We start from the raw sequence: 18,371 nt of genomic DNA on the forward strand, positions 1-18,371 counted from the left end.
GTGTGGGTGTGTGTGGGTGTGGGTGTGTGTGGTGGGGGGTGCTAGTCTTAGGGCTTGAACTCAAGACCTTGGCACTATGTTCTTGAGCTTTTGTGCTCAAGGCTAGTGCTCTACCACTTGAGCCACAGCTCTACTTGTAATTTTTTGGTGATTAATTGGATAAAGAGTCTCAGGCTTTCCTGCTGGGGCTGGCTTAGAACCATGATCCTCAGATTTCAGACCCTTGAGTGGCTAGGATTACAGGTGAGAGCCACTAGTGCCTGGCTTTTTCTGAGACAGGGTTTCTCTGGCCTCCAGGTCAGCCTTCCCGGTGCTGGGATTACAGGTATGCTCCACCTCTCAAGCTCTGCTTTTGCTAGTGCTCCAGCACTTAAGCCAGCCCTCCAGATCTTTGCCTTTTTTTTTTTTTTTTTTTCCAGATAGGATTTCACCTTTTTTCCCTGGCTGGACTCAGACTTAAGTCCTCCAAATAAGAGTGAATATAGATGTGAGTCACTATACCGTACTTGTCTGTTGAGCTAGGTCTTTTCTTTTTGCCCAGGATTGGTCTCCAACTTTGATCCTCCAATTACTCCCTGCTTCCTGAGTAGCTGGGATTACAAGATTGAGCCATGACTCCCAGCTCTCCTCTTCCCCTTTGCCTCCCTATTTTATTTGCTCACCTCTCCAGCCTCTCAGGCCTCCAATGATTTCCTGAACCTTCCAGGTACCTCCTGACCCAGCACCTTTGTATCTGTTGCTTGTGCTTCTGGGGGCCCCGCCCCCTCCTCCAGGCCCCTCACGTGTTTATTCACTTCTCAAGGCGCTCTTCTGTCCTGGCCACCCCGCAGTTGCCTTTCTTCCTGTCCCTCCGACATCACCAGGCCTTGCTTCCCCCACTGTGGGGAACACAGTCCCAAGAATGCAGGGATGCTCATTTTTTTTTTTTTTTTTGTCGGCCATGGTGCTTGAACTCTGGGCCTGGGCGCTGTCCCTCAGCTCTTCAGCTCAAGGCGAGTGCTCTACCACTTGAGCCACAGTGCCACTTCTGGTTTTCTGGTGATTTATTGGAGATAAGAGTCTCACAGACTTTTCTGCCCAGGCTGGCTTTGAACTGCGATCCTCAGATCTCAGCCTTACAGGTGTGAGCCACTGGCACCCAGCTTTTTTTTTTTTTTTTGGTTGTGGGGCTTGAACTCAGGGCCTTGAACTTCTTTGTGCTCAAGACTACCATTCTACCACTTGAGCCACAGCACCACTTCCTCATGTACTTTTTAACTGGAGAGAAAGCCAGATGGCACCAACACGTGCGACACTCCTGTTCCAGCTGTGGTGTCCAGGGAGTTGTCAGGAACAATCACAGAAGACACAAAAGATGTCTTGGAGCCCCTGACAGATACCCATTCGGGATAGCCCACAGGGCTTCCGAGCCAGCTTTGACCGGGCTGGAAGGACAGGGCAGAGGTACAGGTGCTCTCTAGGAACTAAGATCGTGGATCTAGAGCCAGGTGTTTCTGAAGATTAGCGCAATGTAGATGGTGCTGCCAGGGGGTGGAACCTGGCCGCCTGCCCACTGGGGCAAAGAGTCATTGAAGGGCCCCAGGGGCTGCTGGGAAAGGAAGGATAGAAACTGCTTCTCCAGAGCAGCGGAAGCCACCAACCCAGGCTGCCAAAACCCAAGGGGTACACACTGGGCCCCACCACGTTACAGGTGACAAGCCAGTCCAGTCCCTGGGTCAAGATCACCCTGCTGTGAGCAGAATGCACGCAGTGGGGCTGCCACTGTGCACTAGGTCATGTCATCTGCCAGCCCAGTGCCTGAGGGGGACACAGGTGCAGCTCAGGATTGACACAGGTGTCCTTACACTAGAGCAGATCTGGGGGACTCTGTATTAAAAGATCTAGGCGAGGTGCTGGTGGCTCACACCTATAATCCCAGCTACTCAGGAGCTACTGAGAATCTCAGTTCAAAGCCAGCTTGGGCAGGAAAGTCTGTGAGACTCTTATCTCCAATAAACTGTTCAGAAAAAGCTGGAAATGGTGCTGTGGCTCAAGTGGTAGAGCATCAGTCTTGAGCAAAGGAGGCTCAAGAACAGTGCCAGGCTCTGAGTTCAAGCCCCAGAACCTGAACAAAAACTTCTCATCTTGTCTTGCTTGGTGTATATGTGTGCACCCTGTCCCTTAGGTGTTTCAGGCATGGTTGGTGTTGTGCCACTTGAGCCACAGCTCCACTTATAGCTTTTTTTTTTCTCTGCCAGTCCTAGGGCTTGAACTCAGGGCCTGGGCACTGTCCCTGAGCTTCTTTTGCTCAAAGCTAGCACTTTACCACTTGAGCACCACAGCACCACTTCTGACTTTTTCTGTGTATGTGGGACTGAAGAATCCAACCCAGGGCTAGGTAAGCACTCTACCACTGAGCCACATTTCTGTAATCCTAGCTACTCAGGAGGCTGAGATCTGAGGGTCACAGTTCAAAGCCAGTCCAGCAGGAAAGTCCATGAGACTCTTATCTCCAATTAACCACCAGAAAACCGGAAGTGGCACTGTGGCTTAAAGTGGTAGAGCACTAGCTTTGAGCAGAAAAAGTTCAGGGACAGCTCCGAGGCCCTGGGTTCAAGCCCCAAATCTACAACAGCAGCAAATAGTTCCAACCCTACTCAGAGCAGACACTGACTGCCGTGTCCACCCTTCCCTCCCTTTGCCTCTGCTTGCTCCTCTGCCTCTTGTGAATTCCTTCACACCCCATGCACTGGTCAAAGTCTCCTGAACCTCACAAGGCCACAGACGCGTGGTGAGCTGAATCTCAGGCAGACTTTATTGCCAAGACCTAATGAGGCATCTGCTTCTCCAGGAGGTATCCCTGGCTAGGGTCTGTCCAGGACTGGCTGTGGTTACTGTGGATACGAGGAAGGTCAGGTGGGCTGTGGCAGGGAAAGGTGAGGGAGGCTCTTATAAGCAAGACTATAGACAGGCACCTGGAACAGCACAGGTGCCCCCTCCTCTTTGTCATCTATCACTATAGTCATCATCGTCGTCGTCATCGTCATCATCGTTGTCATTGTCATCATCATCATCATCACCATCATCACCACTGTCATCATTATCAGTTTCCTCCAGAGCCATCTTAGCTTCCTCCTGAAAGGCCAGGACTTCTTCCTTCATGCTCTGGTACAAAGTAGTAGACTGGAACAAAGGGTGGAAGGGCGCAGCTGAGCCATAGGACTGCCTATGCTCCCGAAGCACTGGGGTGGGGTGGGGTGGGGTGGGAGGAAGCCGTGTCAAAGCAGATTCCTGGACAGAGGGTCAGTCTCACCAGGCTTTGCAGCTTCTCCTTCAAGGCCAGGTTTTCCATCTGGGTAATGCTCACGGCATCCAGAAGCCTAAAGTGCACAGAGACCCCCTGAACCCTCCAGGCTCTCCCCAAGCAACTTCCGCCCTCCCATCTCCTGCAGCAGCCACAGGGACCAGGGTTTCACTAGGAGCCCCATCTTTATGACACCCCATTAGAGAAGAAACTGTCCTGCCCATGTGACTCAGCCCCGGAAATAAAAATCAAAATTACATTAAGATTTAGGGTCAGTCCCCAGAGGAATTAATCCAGCTTTTCCTTCCTTTTCTTCCCTCTCTTTTAGAGAGAGAGAGAGAAAGAGCGAGAGAGAAAGAGAGAGAGAGTGTGTGTGTGTGTGTGTGTGTGTGTGTTGGTATGAGAGCTGGGACTCAGGGCCTGGGTACTACTCCTTAAGTGTTTTTTGCACAAGGCTGGTGTTCTACCACTTCAGTCATAGCTCTACTTCTGGCTTTTTGCTTGTTAAAAGGTATGAGTCAGGGGCTGGGAAGGTGGCTCAGTGGTAGAGCACTTGCCTTGCATGCATGAGGCCCTGGGTTCGATTCCTCAGCACCACATAAGCAAAAAGAAAAAAGCCAGAAGTGACGCTGTGGCTCAAGTGGTAGAGCACTAGCCTTGAGCTGAAGAGCTGAGGGACAGCGCCCAGGCCCAGAGTTCAGGCCCCATGACCGGACCCAAAAAAAAAAAGGTATGAGTAGGGGCTGGGAAGGTGGCTCAGTGGTAGAGTGCTTGCCTCCTATGCATGAGACCCTGGACTCGATTCCTCAGTACCACATAAGCAGAAAAAGCCGGAAGTGGTGCTGTGGCTCAAGTGGTAGAATGCTAGCTTTGAGCTGAAGAGCTGAGGGACAGCACCCAGGCCCAGAGTTCAGGCCCCACAGCCAACCAAAAAAGAAAAACAAAAACAAAAAATGAATAAAAATAAAAGATATGAGTCTCATAGATTTGTCTGCCAGGCTGGTTTGGAACTATGAACCTCAGATCTCAGGCTCCTGATTAGCTAGGATTACAACAATGAACCACCGGGGCCTTGCAAGAATCTTCTGAACAATTTTTGTGTCTATGTTCATCAGGGAAATTGTCCCACAGTTTCTCTGTTGTTGTTGTATCTTTGTTCACTTTCAGTATCAGGGTGATACTAGTTTTTTTTTTGGTTTTTTTTTTTGGGTCCGGTCGTGGGGCCTGAACTCTGGGCCTGGGCGCTGTCCCTCAGCTCTTCAGCTCAAGGCTAGCGCTCTACCACTTGAGCCACAGCGCCACTTCTGGCTTTTTTCTTTTTGCTTATGTGGTGCTGAGGAATCGAACCCAGGGCCTCAGGCATGCAAGGCAAGCGCTCTACCACTGAGCCACCTTCCCAGCCCGTGATCCTGGTTTTGTAAAATGAGTTTGGAAGAATCCTTCTTTTCTTGTTTTATGGAAGAGTTGGGGTGAATTGCTGTGCTTTAGAGGTCTGATAGAATTCAGTAGGGAATCTTAGTTCCGGGCACCTTTTGCTCAAGGTGCTCTACCACTTTGAGCCAAAGTGCCACTTCTGGTTTTCTGGTGTTTAATTGGAGATAAAATTTCACAGATTTTACTGGGCTAGCTTTGAACCATAATCCTCAAATCTCAGCCTCCTAAGTAACTACCATTACCAGTGCCCAGCTTTGGAAGATTCTTTATTATTGCTTCAATCTCATTACAAATTATAGACCTGTTTAGGTTGTTTTTCATCTTCTTTGTTTCATTTTGGTATGTCATAAGCATTTAGTAATGTATCCATTTCTTGCTGGGCAGTGGTGGCTCACACCTGTAATCCTAGCTACTCAGGAGCTGAGATCTGAGGATCTCAGTTCAAAGCCAGCCATGAGATTCTCATCTCCAATTAACCACTACAAAACCAGAAATGGTGCTGTAGCTCAAAGCAATAGAGTTCTAGGCTTGCACACAAGTGCTCAGGAACAGCGCCCAGACACTAAGTTTAAGCTCCATGACCAACACAACAAAAAGGAAAAAGATCCCTGATAATGCAGTTACTGGTCTCCTACCTGCCAGGCAACGTGGACACACACATGATGGAAAGAGAAGCCCAGGGTCCCCACACCCATGAGGTATGAGAGGACACTGCTGTTGGGAAGATGATGGCAAGGTCATGCTGCAGACTCAGTACAGGCAAGGGAAAAGCACAGCATGTGGATACCAACCTACAGCACCTGCCCAATGCCAGGTGCTGCTGGCTCACACCTTGTAATCCTAGCTACTCAGGACACTGAGATCCAAGGATCAGGGTTTAAAGTCAGCCCCCGCAGGAAAGTCTATGAGAGTCTTATCTCCAACTAACCACTAAAAAACTGAATGTGCAACTGTGGCTCAAGTGGTAGAGTGTCAGCCAGCCTTGAGCAAAAAAGCCAAGGGACGGGATACAGGTTCTGAGTTCATACCCCAGTACCAGCACAAAAACTAACCAACAAGGGCTGGGAAGGTGGCTCAGTGGTAGAGCACTTGCCTTGCATGCTTGAGGCCCTGGGTTTGATTCCTCAGCACCACATAAGCAGAAAAGAAAAAAAAAAAGCCGGAAGTGGCGCGGTGTCTCAAGTGGTAGAGTGCTAGCCTTGAGCCAAAGAGCTGAGGGACAGCGCCCAGGCCGAGTTCAGGCCCCATGACCGGACCCCGCCCCCCCACCCCCACCAAAAAAGAAAATCAACCAACAAAAAGAATCAGGCCAGCAGCAGTGGGGGACATTCTGTCATCCAACATGCCCCTTTTCTCCCATCCCCGCTCACCTCATGCACTCATGATGCAATTCCCTCATCTCCTTTGAGGTTTGTTTGGGACCCCAGTCGTCCTGATCGAGGAACTGATTATCCTGGGTATCTGAGTCTCTGGGAGAGTGAGCAAGTGATTCACGGTCAGCCTCAAGTGAGGGTAAGTTGGGTAGGGAGTGAATGGGGCTGCCCAGCCTGAGACCTGGGCTCCTTTAGTCCAGACAGGCGTCACCTTTGCACAGCTCAGGGCTGAGCAGTATTCCCACGGGAAAGGAAGTCCCCTCTGCTCTTCCCTGCCCCCCCCCCCCGCCTTCCCACCTGCTCCCCCAGCCTTACGACTCAGAGTCCTTGGTCTCGGGCGTGTTGAGGAGTGTAAACAGGAATCTGACAGTAGGTGCTGACTGCAGGTCTGGCATTTGATCCTCAAATGGTGGCTTTTCAGAGAAGATGCCATAGTGACTGAAGCAGCATGAGGCTGCTCACCCAGCAGCCTAGGCTCTCCCTCCCACTGTCTCCCTGCTTTTCAGGGCCACCCTGCACTCCCGCCCTCACCCATGGAGGAAGGGTGGTGGGAGAGGAGCGCAAGGTATGAATGGGAGGTGTTCAGGCTCCCCAGCAGCTAGAGGCTGCAGCGACAGGACAGGGTGCAACCAAGGGAGCTCAGGTCTCCACCCAGCCAGAAGAGCATCTCCAGCCCTCCTGCCACCCCTGCCCTCTGCCTCGGGAGGCCCCCGGGATTGTTGTCACCTCTTCGTCTGACTCCTTGGAGGCTTGAAATTCTTCAGACTTCTGTTCAACAGGCTGCACATCCTGTCCAGAGTGGACTCTTCTACTATCGCTGGAAGACTGAGGAAGACACAGGCCTGGTTGGGACCTACGTGTGCCACCCTACCTCCAAGGATACCAGCCTGACCTGGTATCCTTGGGATAGTACCAAAACGGCGCCATCCAGCAAGCTAGAGCCCTCAAGCTTGCCAGAGGGACCAATACAACACGCCATGCCCAGTTAAACTCAATTTCATGTTAAAAATGAATAGTTCTTGAGTATATTGTCTGAAACATTTGGGATATGGAGGCAATAAAAAAAATTATTTAGGATTAGGGCTGCAGCTCAGTGGTAAAGCTGTGTAGCATATATGAAGCCTTCATTTGTCACACACACACACACAATTATTCAGAATCTGAAATTCAATTTTTCTAGGCATCTAACATCTTACCAAAGCTACATGTAAACAGATTTTGCACACTGACTCCCTATAAATACAAGTTGGGTGTATATGGGGAGAATGGAATTGAGAGGACAATTTTTTAAGGATCTTACAAGGTTTTTTTTTGTTTTGTTTTGAAAGCAGAAAACCTCCATTCTTGGTTATAGAAATGATCTGTCAAAGCCAGGCACAGGTGGTTCACATCTATAATACTCAGGAGGCTGAGGTCTGAGGATCCCAGTTTGAAGCCCCTATTCAGTAAAGTCCATGGGACTTTTAATTAGCCAGCAAAGAACTGATAATGGAGACGTGGCACAAGTAGTAGAGCACCATCCTTGAACAAAAAAACTGAAAGCTAGAAGTCAGCGCCCAGGCCCTGAGCACAAATCCCAGCACCAGCACCATATAAGTCAGATGGACACAGAAGCAAATCAATGGAAAGAGTTGAGCATCCATGACTCACACCTGTAATCTTAGCTACTCAGAAGGCTGAGATCTAAGGATTGTGGTTCAATGCAAGCCCAAGCAGGAAAGTCCAGGGAGACTCTTAGCTCCAGTTAACTACCAGAAAACCAAAAATAGGCTCAGAAATGTGGCTCAGTGGTAGAGTGCTTGCCTAGCATGCATGAGTCCCTGGGTTCAATTCCCCAGTGCTACATAAACAGGAAAGGCTGAAAGTGGCACTGTGGCTCAAGGTAGTATTAGTCTTGAGCACACAGAGGCTCAGGGACAGAGGACAGGCCCTGAGTTCGAGCCCAAGGACCGCCAAAAAAAAAAAAATGGCTTGCCAGTCATGTAGTGTGATTACATGATAGGAACAAAGCTGTCTATGCCCAGTTGCTCTGAGAACCACCTGTCCTTGGGCCAGAGCCTCCTTAAGGCCAGTGGACCCCAAGGGACTTAAGACTAGATGCAGATGCAGGAGGCCGAGGGAGCTGCCCTAGATAGTGTTAACCATTAGGCCACATTGGTTACTAAACAGCAAATGGAGTAACAAGGACACTGGAATAAACTAGGGAGAAGGGAGCAATCTGACAAGTGGCTCATGCCTGTAATCCTAGCTACTCTGGAGGCTGAGATCTAAGTATCATGGTTTAAAGCCAGCCCAGGCAGGAAAGTCCGTGAGACTCTTATCTCCAATAAACCGTCAGAAAAATGGAAGTGGAACCATGGCTCAAAATGGCAGAACTGTGGCTTCAAGTAGTACAGTGCTAGCCTTAAGCAAAAGAGCTCAAGGAGAGTGCCTAGGCCCTGAGTTCAAGCCCCACATCCAAAGGACAAAGGGGTGGGGTCACCTCAGACCAAGTGGGGGAACTGGCATCTCTGAGCAGCTCCCAGAGACCCCCGCAACACGCACTCCTGTGCTGGAGCCAGGCTAAGGCACAGCATGGGCCACAGGCTCCTTCCAAGAAAGCTGAGGCAGCAGAGCTGGCTCTGGAGGGAATTTGGTGGCACACCTCTCTCCAGGGTAGGAGATGGCTTAGCAGCCACAATCAAACCCAGTCTCTTTCCTGTCTAGGCAGTCCTTCCTAGGACGGCCCAAATGATTAGAGAAGAAACAGACCTAAGAGTGGGGAAGGGATGGACCAGGGCAAAGTAATGTGGCTTAAAGAAAGCTGGGCATCCTGGGCTTTACACCGGCCATGCTGGCTTCCACCCAATGAAACAAGCACAGTCTATGAGCAGAGAAACTCTTTAATCAAAACAAAACCCGTGTTCTCCACCGCAAGGTCAGTTCCTCCGGGACGGGGTGAGATCCACTCCTGGACTCCCAAGTCCCACCCCGTCAGTCGAGGACCAGGGCTCCTCCACTATGGTCTAGGCAAGAACATCTTGCCTCCCTCTGGCCAGGAGACTTGCTTGCAGAGCCAGACAGAGGATGAGGTGTTGAATGGACAGTCCAGGCCTCAGAGATGGCTCCAGCAGTGCCCACCAGGCTGGTACCCCTCCGGCCCCTCCCCCGCTCTTCAGTTTCTACTTCTGTGAAGTTGCAAACCAAAAGTGCAGCTGCATGGATATGGTGGGAGTCAGGGGACACAGGGAACTTTCCAATAGAATTTAGGAAAACGAGTGGTGGCGACAATGCCCCAGAGACAATGGGATAGCCTGCCCCCCACCCCCACCCCATTTCTACTCCTAGCACTTGCCTAGGCAGGGGTCCCACCGAACACAAGGAAGCTCAGTGTGAAAGTCACTATCAGCCTGCAGCTTCCTGGCGTTTGGAGAGCGGCTTGGAAGTTTACTAATGTCACTGTAAAATGTTGGTGGCACTGTGACCTTTGGATCCTCATTCTGGAACCCAGGACTCTAGGTAGCTTATTTGTAAGAAACAGAGGTGGAGCCAGGTGCCAGTGGCTCACACCTGTAATCCTAGCTACTCAGGAGGCTGAGATTTGAGGATCTCGGTTTGAAGCCAGCCCAGGCAGGAATGTCCAAGACTCATCTTCAATTATCTACTCAGAAAAAGCTGGAAGTGGCTCTGTAGCTCAAGTGGTAGAGTGCTAGCCTTGAGCACAAAAGAGGCTCAGGGACAGTGCCCAGGCTGAGTTCAAGCCCTAGGACTAGCCAAAAAAGAAAAAGAAACAAGAGGTGGGTGACAAAATGGGTGACCCCTGCCCTTACGCAAGGGACCAGCCAAGAGCCAAGCCTCAGCTTCCAGTGCACAGGGAGTTCATGGCACCCAGTGGCACTCTTTGTTCCTAGCAGCAGTGTTCCACCAGTCTGGCATTTACAAAAGCTCAATACCAAAATACAGACGTATGATACACAGTTCCTACTGGGTGCCAGTGGCTCACACCTGTAATCCTAGCTACTCAGGAGGCTGAGATCTGAGGGTCATGGTTCAAAGCCACTCCAGGCAGCAAAGTCCATGAGATTCTTATCTCCAATGAACCACCAGGAAACCGGAAGTGGCAATGTGGCTCAGAGTGGCAGAGCGCTAGTCTTGAGCAAGGAGAGCTCAGGGACAGCCCTGTAACCAATAAAAACAAAACCCCAAAAACAAAACCAAAACCATAGTTCCTACTAGGAAGTATTTACAGTCTGAAACCCAGCCACGGTTCCCTTAGAACTTGGGCTCTGTGGGCTCAATGTCTATCTTCTTCTTCCTGATGAGCAAAACTGTCTCCCAGCATTCTCTCTTGGGATTATCCACAGAATTGAATCCCAAACCTCTTTATATAGAACAGCTCCTGGCTAGGACCCCTGCCACCAATAGAGAGCAACTCGAGACAGCCGGAAGCTGGCCATCCTCTTGGGGCCTGTTTCTGTCTGGGCTGGTTTGAGCAACCACGTCTACTTAAGAGCAGAGGTGGCCTCTCATATCCAGGCTGGAGCAGTAGGAAGGACAGCAGGACTGGTCAGGACACTGCTGAGTAGTCAGCTCCAAGCAGGGCCCAGTTCTGAAACCAAGACAGTTTCCCTGAGAGGCAAGACAGACAGGCTTCTCAGAGAGGCACCTAAACAGCTAGCAAAGCCAACAGAGGGGATGCCAGGTGTCTTTTCCACTGAAAGGGAAGTATATACAGAAGGCAAGGGAGAATCTGACCAGTTTACCCCCACTTCATTTCATTCAACCAGGAGATTAAACTGCTCAGCAGCTTCAAACTCAGCATTCATGGCTGCAGCCCATTCATCCAGCTCCGATTTCTGAGGGGGAGGGGAGGGGAAGAGAAATGGGGCAAGTGAATGAGGAGGGCGGCCATGTTGGCTGGAGCATGTCACCCACATCCTGAAGGTGTTGCCTTCTCCCAAGAGCCAGAGCTAAGCCCTGTCCCTGTGCATCCTCCCACAAGGACAGGACATGTCCAATGCAGAGCAGGCCCGGCCCTCACTCACCAAGATCTCAGGCACCTTTTTCTTCTTCCGTTTCTCCTTCACGACAGGGGGAGAAATTCCAGGGAGTGTTGGGTCTGGGATCAGCAGCTTGGCAGGGGCCTTGGAGATGTCAGTTATTTTTGAACACACCACGGGTGAGACTCCAGACAAGTCTTCAAGGCTATCAAAGCCAAAGCAGGACCCGCAGCCAGGTGTGGAGGTGGAGCCAGGGGTCTGCAGACGGCTGTAGGATCGCCTGACTTTCTTTGACATTTCCATATCTCTAGCATCTAGTTCTTGCTGGTGGACAGAGCTGATGGTCAGCACAGGTGTGGTGTTCGGGGTCATGGGGACAGGATTGAAGAGGTCCTCCTTAGTTGTCTCTTGGTAAGGAGGGTTATTCTCTTTCTCCAAGAAAAAGGCAATCTGTGCCAGGAAAGGAGAGAATGCTTCCCTGTTATACAGCCAGACCACTCCCTCCCAACAAGGCCTGAGGAGATTGAGGGGTAAAAGGATAAAGACTGCAGTCTGGTTACTCACGCTTGTAATCCTAGCTACTCAGGAGGCTAAGATCTGAGGATCACAGTTTGAAACCAACCTAGGCAGAAAAGTCCAAAAGACTCATACTTCTAATTAACCAGCAACCAAATAACCAGAAGTAGAGGTGTCGCTCAAGTCATGGAGCGCCAGCCTTAAGTAAAAAGCTGAGGAGAGAACTCTGGCCATGAGTTCAAGCCCAAGTACCAGCACACAGAAAAAGAAAGAAGAGGGTCTGGAAAGGTGGCTCAGGGGTAGAGTGCTTGCCTTGCATGCATGAGGCCTGGGTTCGATTCCTCCTGTACCACATAAGCAGAAAAAGCCAGAAGTGGTGCTATGGCTCAAGTGGTAGAGCACTAGCCTTAAGCTGAAGAGCTGAGGGACAGTGCCCAGGCCCCCAATTCAGGCCCCATGACTGACAAAAAAAAAAAAAAAAGAAAGAAAGAAAGAAAGAAAAAAGAGAAAGGAAAAGAAAGGAGATTGCTCTTGCAGAATCTACTTGTGACACATGTGCCCAGTACCCCCCTCTCACTAGCTCACATGAGCTCCCTAATTATCTTCTATACCAGCTCAACAACAGCTCTGTTCCTAGACTCGCCCTCAATGGTCCCTTTGTCATGCAGCTGCTAAAGACTCTTCCACATGTTCACTCAGTCACCACTAAGTACCTACTGCATCATCTGTCCTGCACTGGGCACTGGGAGTACAGCAGGGAATGCAACAGAAAAGACATGGCACCACAGCCCTTCTTGTTTTAGTAGGGGAAAACCAGATAAGGAAAATGAGAAAAGAAAGCAGAACAGGAGAGAGAAATGAGGTTAGGATTGTAGGCCTCACAGAGAAGGGGACATGAGCTACAACTTGAAGCTGGGGAAGAGGTTGTGTGGATATCTGAAGTATTAGCAACAGCAGGAATAGGAGGTACAGAACCTTGAGGCCAGCTGGACACCAGGGGCTCCCACCTATAATCCCAGCTACTCAGGAGCCTGAGATGGGAAGATTGCCAAAGGTTTGAAGTTAGTCTGGGCAGGAAAGTCTTCCCAGCAATTAACCAGCAAAAAGCTGGAAGTGGAGCTGTAGCTCAAGTGGCAAGAGTGCTAGCCTTGAACAAAGAAGAAGCTAAGGGTCCAGGTCCTGAATGCAAGTCCTAGCTAGTACTGACAAAAATAACAAAAACAGCCAGGTACTGGTGGCTCACGCCTGTAATCCTAGCTACTCAGGAGGCTGAGATCTGAGGATCATGGTTCAAAGCCAGCCGGGGCAGAAAAGTCCCTGAGACTTTTATTTTTGGTCGGTCGGGGCTTGAACTCTGGGCTTGGGCCCTGTCCATGTGCTTGTCAGCTCAAGGCGAGCGCTCTACCATTAAGCTACAGCGCCACTTCCGGTTTGCTAGTGGTTTATGGGAGATGAGAGTCTCACGGACTTTCCTGCCCCAGCTGGGGCTGGCTTTGAACTGAGATCCTCAGATCTCAGCCTCCTGTGTAGCTAGGATTACAGGCGTGAACCACTGCCTGAGACTCTATCTCCAATAAACCACTCGGAAAACTGGAAGTGGCACTGTGGCTCTAGTGGTAGAGCGCTCACCTTGAGCTGAAGAGCTGAGGGACAGCGCCCAGGCCCAGAGTTCATAGTTATCCTTTTTTTTTTTTTTTTTTTTAAGATCTGGATGACTGCTTGGCTGTAGAGGATGAGCAAAAAGTAATCAAGAGGCCCTGTTCTGTTCAGCATCCCATTTCCTAAGAACTATAGGTCTGATTTCTCCAAAAACTTGAGGCTAGGAAATCTCCCTCTTTTTTGTTTGTGGACCTTGACTTGACCTCCGCACTGTTCCAGAGTTTTTTTCTCTCAAGGCTAGCTAGCACTCTATCACTTTGAGCCATACCTCCACTTCCAGTTTTCTGGTGGTTCATTGGAGATAAGAATTTCATGGACTTTCCTGTCCAGGCTAGCTTTTTAAACCATGATCCTCAGGTGTCAGCCTTCTGAGTAGCTAGGATTACAGGTGTGAGACACCGCACCTGGCTGCCTTTTTTGTGGGGAGGCAGTACTGGAGTTTGGTTTCAACCTCTTGTTAGGCAAGCACTCTACCGCTTTAACCGCTTTTCCAGCCCCCCTCCTTTTTTTTGTCAGTCATGGGGCTTGAACTCTGGGCTTGAGTGCTATCCCTCAGGTCTTCAGCTCAAGGCTAGCGCTCTACCACTTGAGCTACAGCGCCACTTCCAGTTTTCTGGTTGTTTATTGTAGATAAGAATTACACGGACTTTCCTGTCCAGGCTGGCTTTGAACTGGGATCCTCAGATCTCAGCCTCCTGAGTAACTAGGATTACAGGTGTGAGCCACCGGCACCTGGCTCCAGCCCCTTTTTGTGTTGGTTTTTTAGATAGGATGTTGCTTTATGCTGGCCTGAACTGTGATCCTCCTGGTGCTTCCCTGTGTGGCTAGGATGTCAGATACACACCATCACATCTGTACCTAGCAATTGGTCAAGGTGGGGTCTCAAAAAAAAATTTTTTTTTGCCTATGCTGGCTTCAAACCACATTTTTCCAATTTCTGCCTCCCAAGTGGCTAGAATTATAGGCGTGAGCAATTACCTGGCTAGAAGTGTCTCTCTTTGGTGACCAGTTTACCTCCTTGTATTAAACTACAGGAGTCATTGGATTTGTCCTGCTTCCACGGTGCCTTGGCCTCCAGAGAGTGCCATGTCAGATTTCTTGTATGTTAATTCAGTAAGTACTTACTGAGCACCTCCAACATGTGGGACTCTGCTGTGGGTGTTGGACTAAAGCAGGGTCAGCCAGACAGGTGAAGACTCTTGCCCTCAAGACTCCCCACTTCTGCCTAGGACATGAATAAGTCAGCCAGCAGCCGGGCCAGAGTAGCTGTACTGGAACTAAAAGACAGCATGGTAATGATACCAGCAGAGAAAAGCAGGGCTGATCTGGACTCCATAGCAGGGGACAGCCTTCCGCCTTGGAGCTGAGCGTGAGGTTCTGAGGAGCCAGCATGTAAAGCTCTAAACCCCATGTGCAGATAAACCTTAACTATTCACAGCCTTGGCCTGGCTTCCTCGGTCTCAGCAAATTCCTTCCAGTGGCCTACCAAGCACCCTGTAATACCAGCCTCCAGCCCATAACTTCATCTTTAAGCTTACTTTAGCCACACTGGTATTTTGTTGTTTTTGCAGTATAGGGGCCTCATCCTGTTAGGCAGGTGCTTTACCACTAGAGCCAGGCCCCTAGCCCTTTTGCTTTTTTTAGTTCCTTTTTGACATAGGGTCCTGTGGGTTTTTGTTGTTGTTGGCGGAGGTCTTGAACTACACCTCCAACTTCTGCCTCTTGAATAGGTAGGATGACAGGTGTGAGCCCCTCCTTGTTTGTTCTTTGATGTCTGGTATATTTTGGCCTCAAGGGTTTTGTTTTTGTTAATTTTTTTTTTGGGGGGGGTCGGTCGTGGGGCCTGAACTCTGGGAGATAAGAGGTCCTAGTTCTCAAGATATTTAGGTTCATAGAGAGGAGAGAAAAGTCAGAAACATGAAAACTAGTACACTATCAGATGTTAAGGTCTATGGAAAATTCCACAGAGAAATCTAACAATGATAGGGTAAGGGTGCTCAGGGAAGGTGTGTTGAAGCGCAGCCCAGCGGATCAGATGGCAGTATGGAGAGCAGGGGGAGTGGGGCACCATCCTGCCTATTACCTTAGGCTCTCATCATCTCACTTCAGGATTCCTGGACATCACATCCTTCTACCTGATCTGTAGTCTCAGCTTTCCAGCCACTCACACAGTACCTAGGAGGCTCTTTCCATAACATTCAAGCTTGACTTGGTCACTACCTTGCTTCTTTTTTTTTTTTTGGGTCCAGTCGTGGAGCCTGAACTCTGGGCCTGGGCGCTGTCCCTCAGCTCTTCAGCTCAAGGCTAGCACTCTACCACTTGAGCCACAGCGCCACTTCCGGCTTTTTTCTTATGTGGTGCTGAGGAATCGAACCCAGGGCCTTGAGCATGCAAGGCAAGCGCTCTACCACTGAGCCACCTTCCCAGCCCCACTACCTTGCTTCTTAAAGCATTCCAAAGGCTGGTCAGGAACATCTCAGTGATAGAGCACCTGATGAGCATACACGGAGGTTCCTGGGTTCTCGACGGAGGTCAAGAACAAAATAGTTCTCAAAACTGCTCATAGGCCCAAGGATGAAACTCAAGCTCCTCAACATGGCTTTTGTGACTCATTCATATCTTCTCTGTTAGCATGCTCTCCTAACCAGGTCGGCTTCAGATATCTAACAAATTGCTACTCACCAAACCTCAGTTTTTCTTTGGACTCCAGATCCCTGACAACATGGCTTCCTTTGCCCAGAATACCCTTACTTATCTCAAAGATTTCATCAGATGCCACAGAGCCACTTCCGGTTTTCTAGTGGTTTATTGGAGCTAAGAGTCTCTTGGACTTTCCTGCCCTGGCTGGCTTTGAACTGGGATCCTCAGATCTCAGCCTCCTGAGTAGCTAGGATTACAGGTGTGAGCTACTGGCACCCAGCTGATGTTTCTTCTTTAGTGAAACATCCAATGAAGTAGCTGGTCTAGATTAGGTACCATCAGAGCTTCCAGAATTTCCTTACAACAACCCTTAGCACACAATGTTGCAATCCCTTGGTTATGTCGTTCTCATTTGTAAGCCTCGGGAATTTTTCTGCATCACTTAACATTTCTAATTCATTATAATCTTCAGATTTTCTACTACTGAAACATCCTTAATACCAAATTCCAAAACTATAAAGCCACCATGCACAAAACTCTTAACAGCCATAAATAAAAACAAGCTGGGTGCTCATGCCTGTAATCCTAGCTACTCAGGAGGCTGAGATCTAAGGATCACGGTTCAAAGCCAGCCTGGGCAGGAAAGACCATGAGACTCTTATCTCCAATAAACCACTAGAAAACTGGAAGTGGTGCTGTGGCTCAAGTGGTAGTGCTCAGTTTGAGTTGAAGAGCTGAGGGACAGAGCCCAGGCCCAGAGTTCAAGTCCCATGACCACCACTACCAACAACAACAAATTGGGATAGAGCCAGGTGCCAGTGGTTCACAGTACAGTTCATAACCAGCCTGGGCAGGAAAATCTTGTGAGCCATTTATCTCTAATTATCCACCAAAAAAAAAAAAAAAAAAAAAAGGCAGAAGTAGAGCTCTGATTCAAGTGGTAGAGTGCTAGTCTTGAGCAAAAAAAAAAGCTCAAGGATAGCACCCAAACCTTGAGTCCTTGAGTCTAAGCCCCAGGAGACACAGACACAGACACAGACACAGACACAGACACAGACACACACACACACACACACACACACACACACACACACACACACACACTGGGTTTAAAAACTGGGTTAGAGGCTGGGAGTGTAGCTTAGTGGTAGAGTGCTTGCCTAGCATGCATGAAGCCCCAGGTTCGAGTCCTCGGTACAACATAAACAGTAAAAGGCAGAAGTGGCCCTGTGGCTCAAGTGACAGAGTATTAGCCTTGAACAAAAAGCTCAGGGACTGCACTCAGGCCCAAAGTTCAAGCCTCAGGACTGGCCAAAAGAAAAAAAAAAAAGAAAAGGAAAAAGAAACCTGGGTTAGACAGTGTACAGAATGGTTAGGAGATAGCTCACTCAGCTTTTTAAGGAAAATAGTAGAAATACACAGGGCAAAAAGAACTAAAAACCTGCCTAGGTAGGTCCTGATGTCAAACTTCAGTACCTCCAAACAAATAAACAAAATTGAACAAACAAATCAGGTCTGCAAGAAATAATCTAGATTAGAAATGCCCGACGGTGTTCAAAGGCAGATTGTTTCAGAATATTGCAAAAGAGTTTCCTAGGTAAATGTAATCACCCAGAATACCCTTGGATCTTCCCCAACCAAGCAGATGGCAATGAACTTACCCTAGGGCTCCTGCGAGTCAAGGGGGCCCCTGGGATCTGTGGGGACAACAGCAATTGATTAATTTGCTGGTACTCACTCTTGACCTCCCAGACAGTCCACTCCCTTAGCCCTCACCTCTACAGCATGCGCCACAATCTTCTTCAAGACAATGGGCTTTCTGACTGGAGCTGTTTGAGGAGCCTGGGAAAGAGGAGCGATCATGAGATTTACATTAGTCCAGGTGGCTCTAGGGCAGTAGTCAAGAAACCTTGAACAACTCACCTTCTGCCAGATTTCAGGAAGGACCTTCGGGAAATCGGAACCTGATTTCCGCTGGGACTTGCGCACGGGCTTAGGAGATGCGGTCTTAGACTCTAAAAAAGGGAGGGGGGAAGAAATGCTCGTGTGTGTGTGTGTGTCGGAGAGGAGAATATTCTAGATCCTAGAGTCTAGAGACAAATTTTGGAAAAGGCAAGAGGTTTCCAACCAAGTTCTGGGGGAGGGGCGGAGCGCCATCTCCGGAGAGACTAGTTTCCTTCGGCGGCAGGGGAAGGCGCGTGTGTTCCCCAAACGGCTGGGCCCCTCCGCTTACCGGAACTCTGAGAGGCCCCTCCGGACCGCGTTCGCCTCGAAGACATATCTACCGCCGGTCTAGATCACCGCCGCGGCCAACACCCGCTCGCGCAGGGGAAGGAGGACGAGCTTCTGCGACTGCTGCTGCCGAAAACGTTCAAATTACCCGCCCAGATGGGAAGGAAGCGGAAGTGACGCCAGACAGGAAGACCGCGACGCTGGGACGCTCATTTTATTTACCCACCCCACGTCTGGCGTCAGCGGGGGGCGTGG

At 49.7% G+C, this 18,371-nt stretch overlaps 1 protein-coding gene across 3 annotated transcripts; it reads right to left on the reverse strand.

The window, feature by feature from the left end:
• Positions 1 to 2,776: 2,776 nt before the first annotated feature.
• LOC138818770 (sororin-like) lies at positions 2,777 to 18,303 on the reverse strand. 3 transcript variants are annotated; one of them, XM_070009861.1, is made up of 10 exons: positions 18,118 to 18,300; positions 17,808 to 17,899; positions 17,661 to 17,726; positions 17,546 to 17,581; positions 11,115 to 11,519; positions 6,817 to 6,915; positions 6,406 to 6,503; positions 6,088 to 6,186; positions 3,293 to 3,359; positions 2,777 to 3,162 (listed from the first exon to the last, which is right to left on the reverse strand). In XM_070009861.1, exons 1-10 carry the CDS (start codon positions 18,161 to 18,163, stop codon positions 2,986 to 2,988), a joined length of 1,185 nt encoding a protein of 394 aa, XP_069865962.1. In that variant the 5' UTR covers positions 18,164 to 18,300; the 3' UTR covers positions 2,777 to 2,985. The 3 variants fall into 3 exon arrangements, with proteins under 3 accessions (XP_069865962.1, XP_069865963.1, XP_069865964.1); XM_070009862.1 differs by lacking the exon at positions 3,293 to 3,359 and having other exon boundaries at positions 3,051 to 3,162; XM_070009863.1 differs by lacking the exons at positions 2,777 to 3,162; positions 3,293 to 3,359; positions 6,088 to 6,186; positions 6,406 to 6,503; positions 6,817 to 6,915 and adding an exon at positions 8,994 to 10,925 and having other exon boundaries at positions 18,118 to 18,303.
• Between the last annotated feature and the right edge of the window lie 68 nt (positions 18,304 to 18,371).

Source organism: Dipodomys merriami, unplaced genomic scaffold (assembly GCF_024711535.1).
Source record: "Dipodomys merriami isolate MVZ:Mamm:240054 unplaced genomic scaffold, mDipMer1.0.p SCAF_78, whole genome shotgun sequence".
In the NCBI taxonomy this organism is placed as follows: domain Eukaryota; kingdom Metazoa; phylum Chordata; class Mammalia; order Rodentia; family Heteromyidae; genus Dipodomys; species Dipodomys merriami.

Excerpts from the sequence above, each read along its gene's own strand:
- LOC138818770 (XM_070009861.1), bottom strand. The coding sequence starts at position 18,163 with ATGTCTTCGAGGCGAACGCGGTCCGGAGGGGCCTCTCAGAGTTCCG. Across the intron at positions 17,727-17,807 it reads TTCCTGAAATCTGGCAGAAG|GCTCCTCAAACAGCTCCAGT; the intron begins GTGAGTTGTTCA and ends CCTCTTTCCCAG. Across the intron at positions 3,360-6,087 it reads TTGCATCATGAGTGCATGAG|GCTTCTGGATGCCGTGAGCA; the intron begins GTGAGCGGGGAT and ends TGTGCACTTTAG.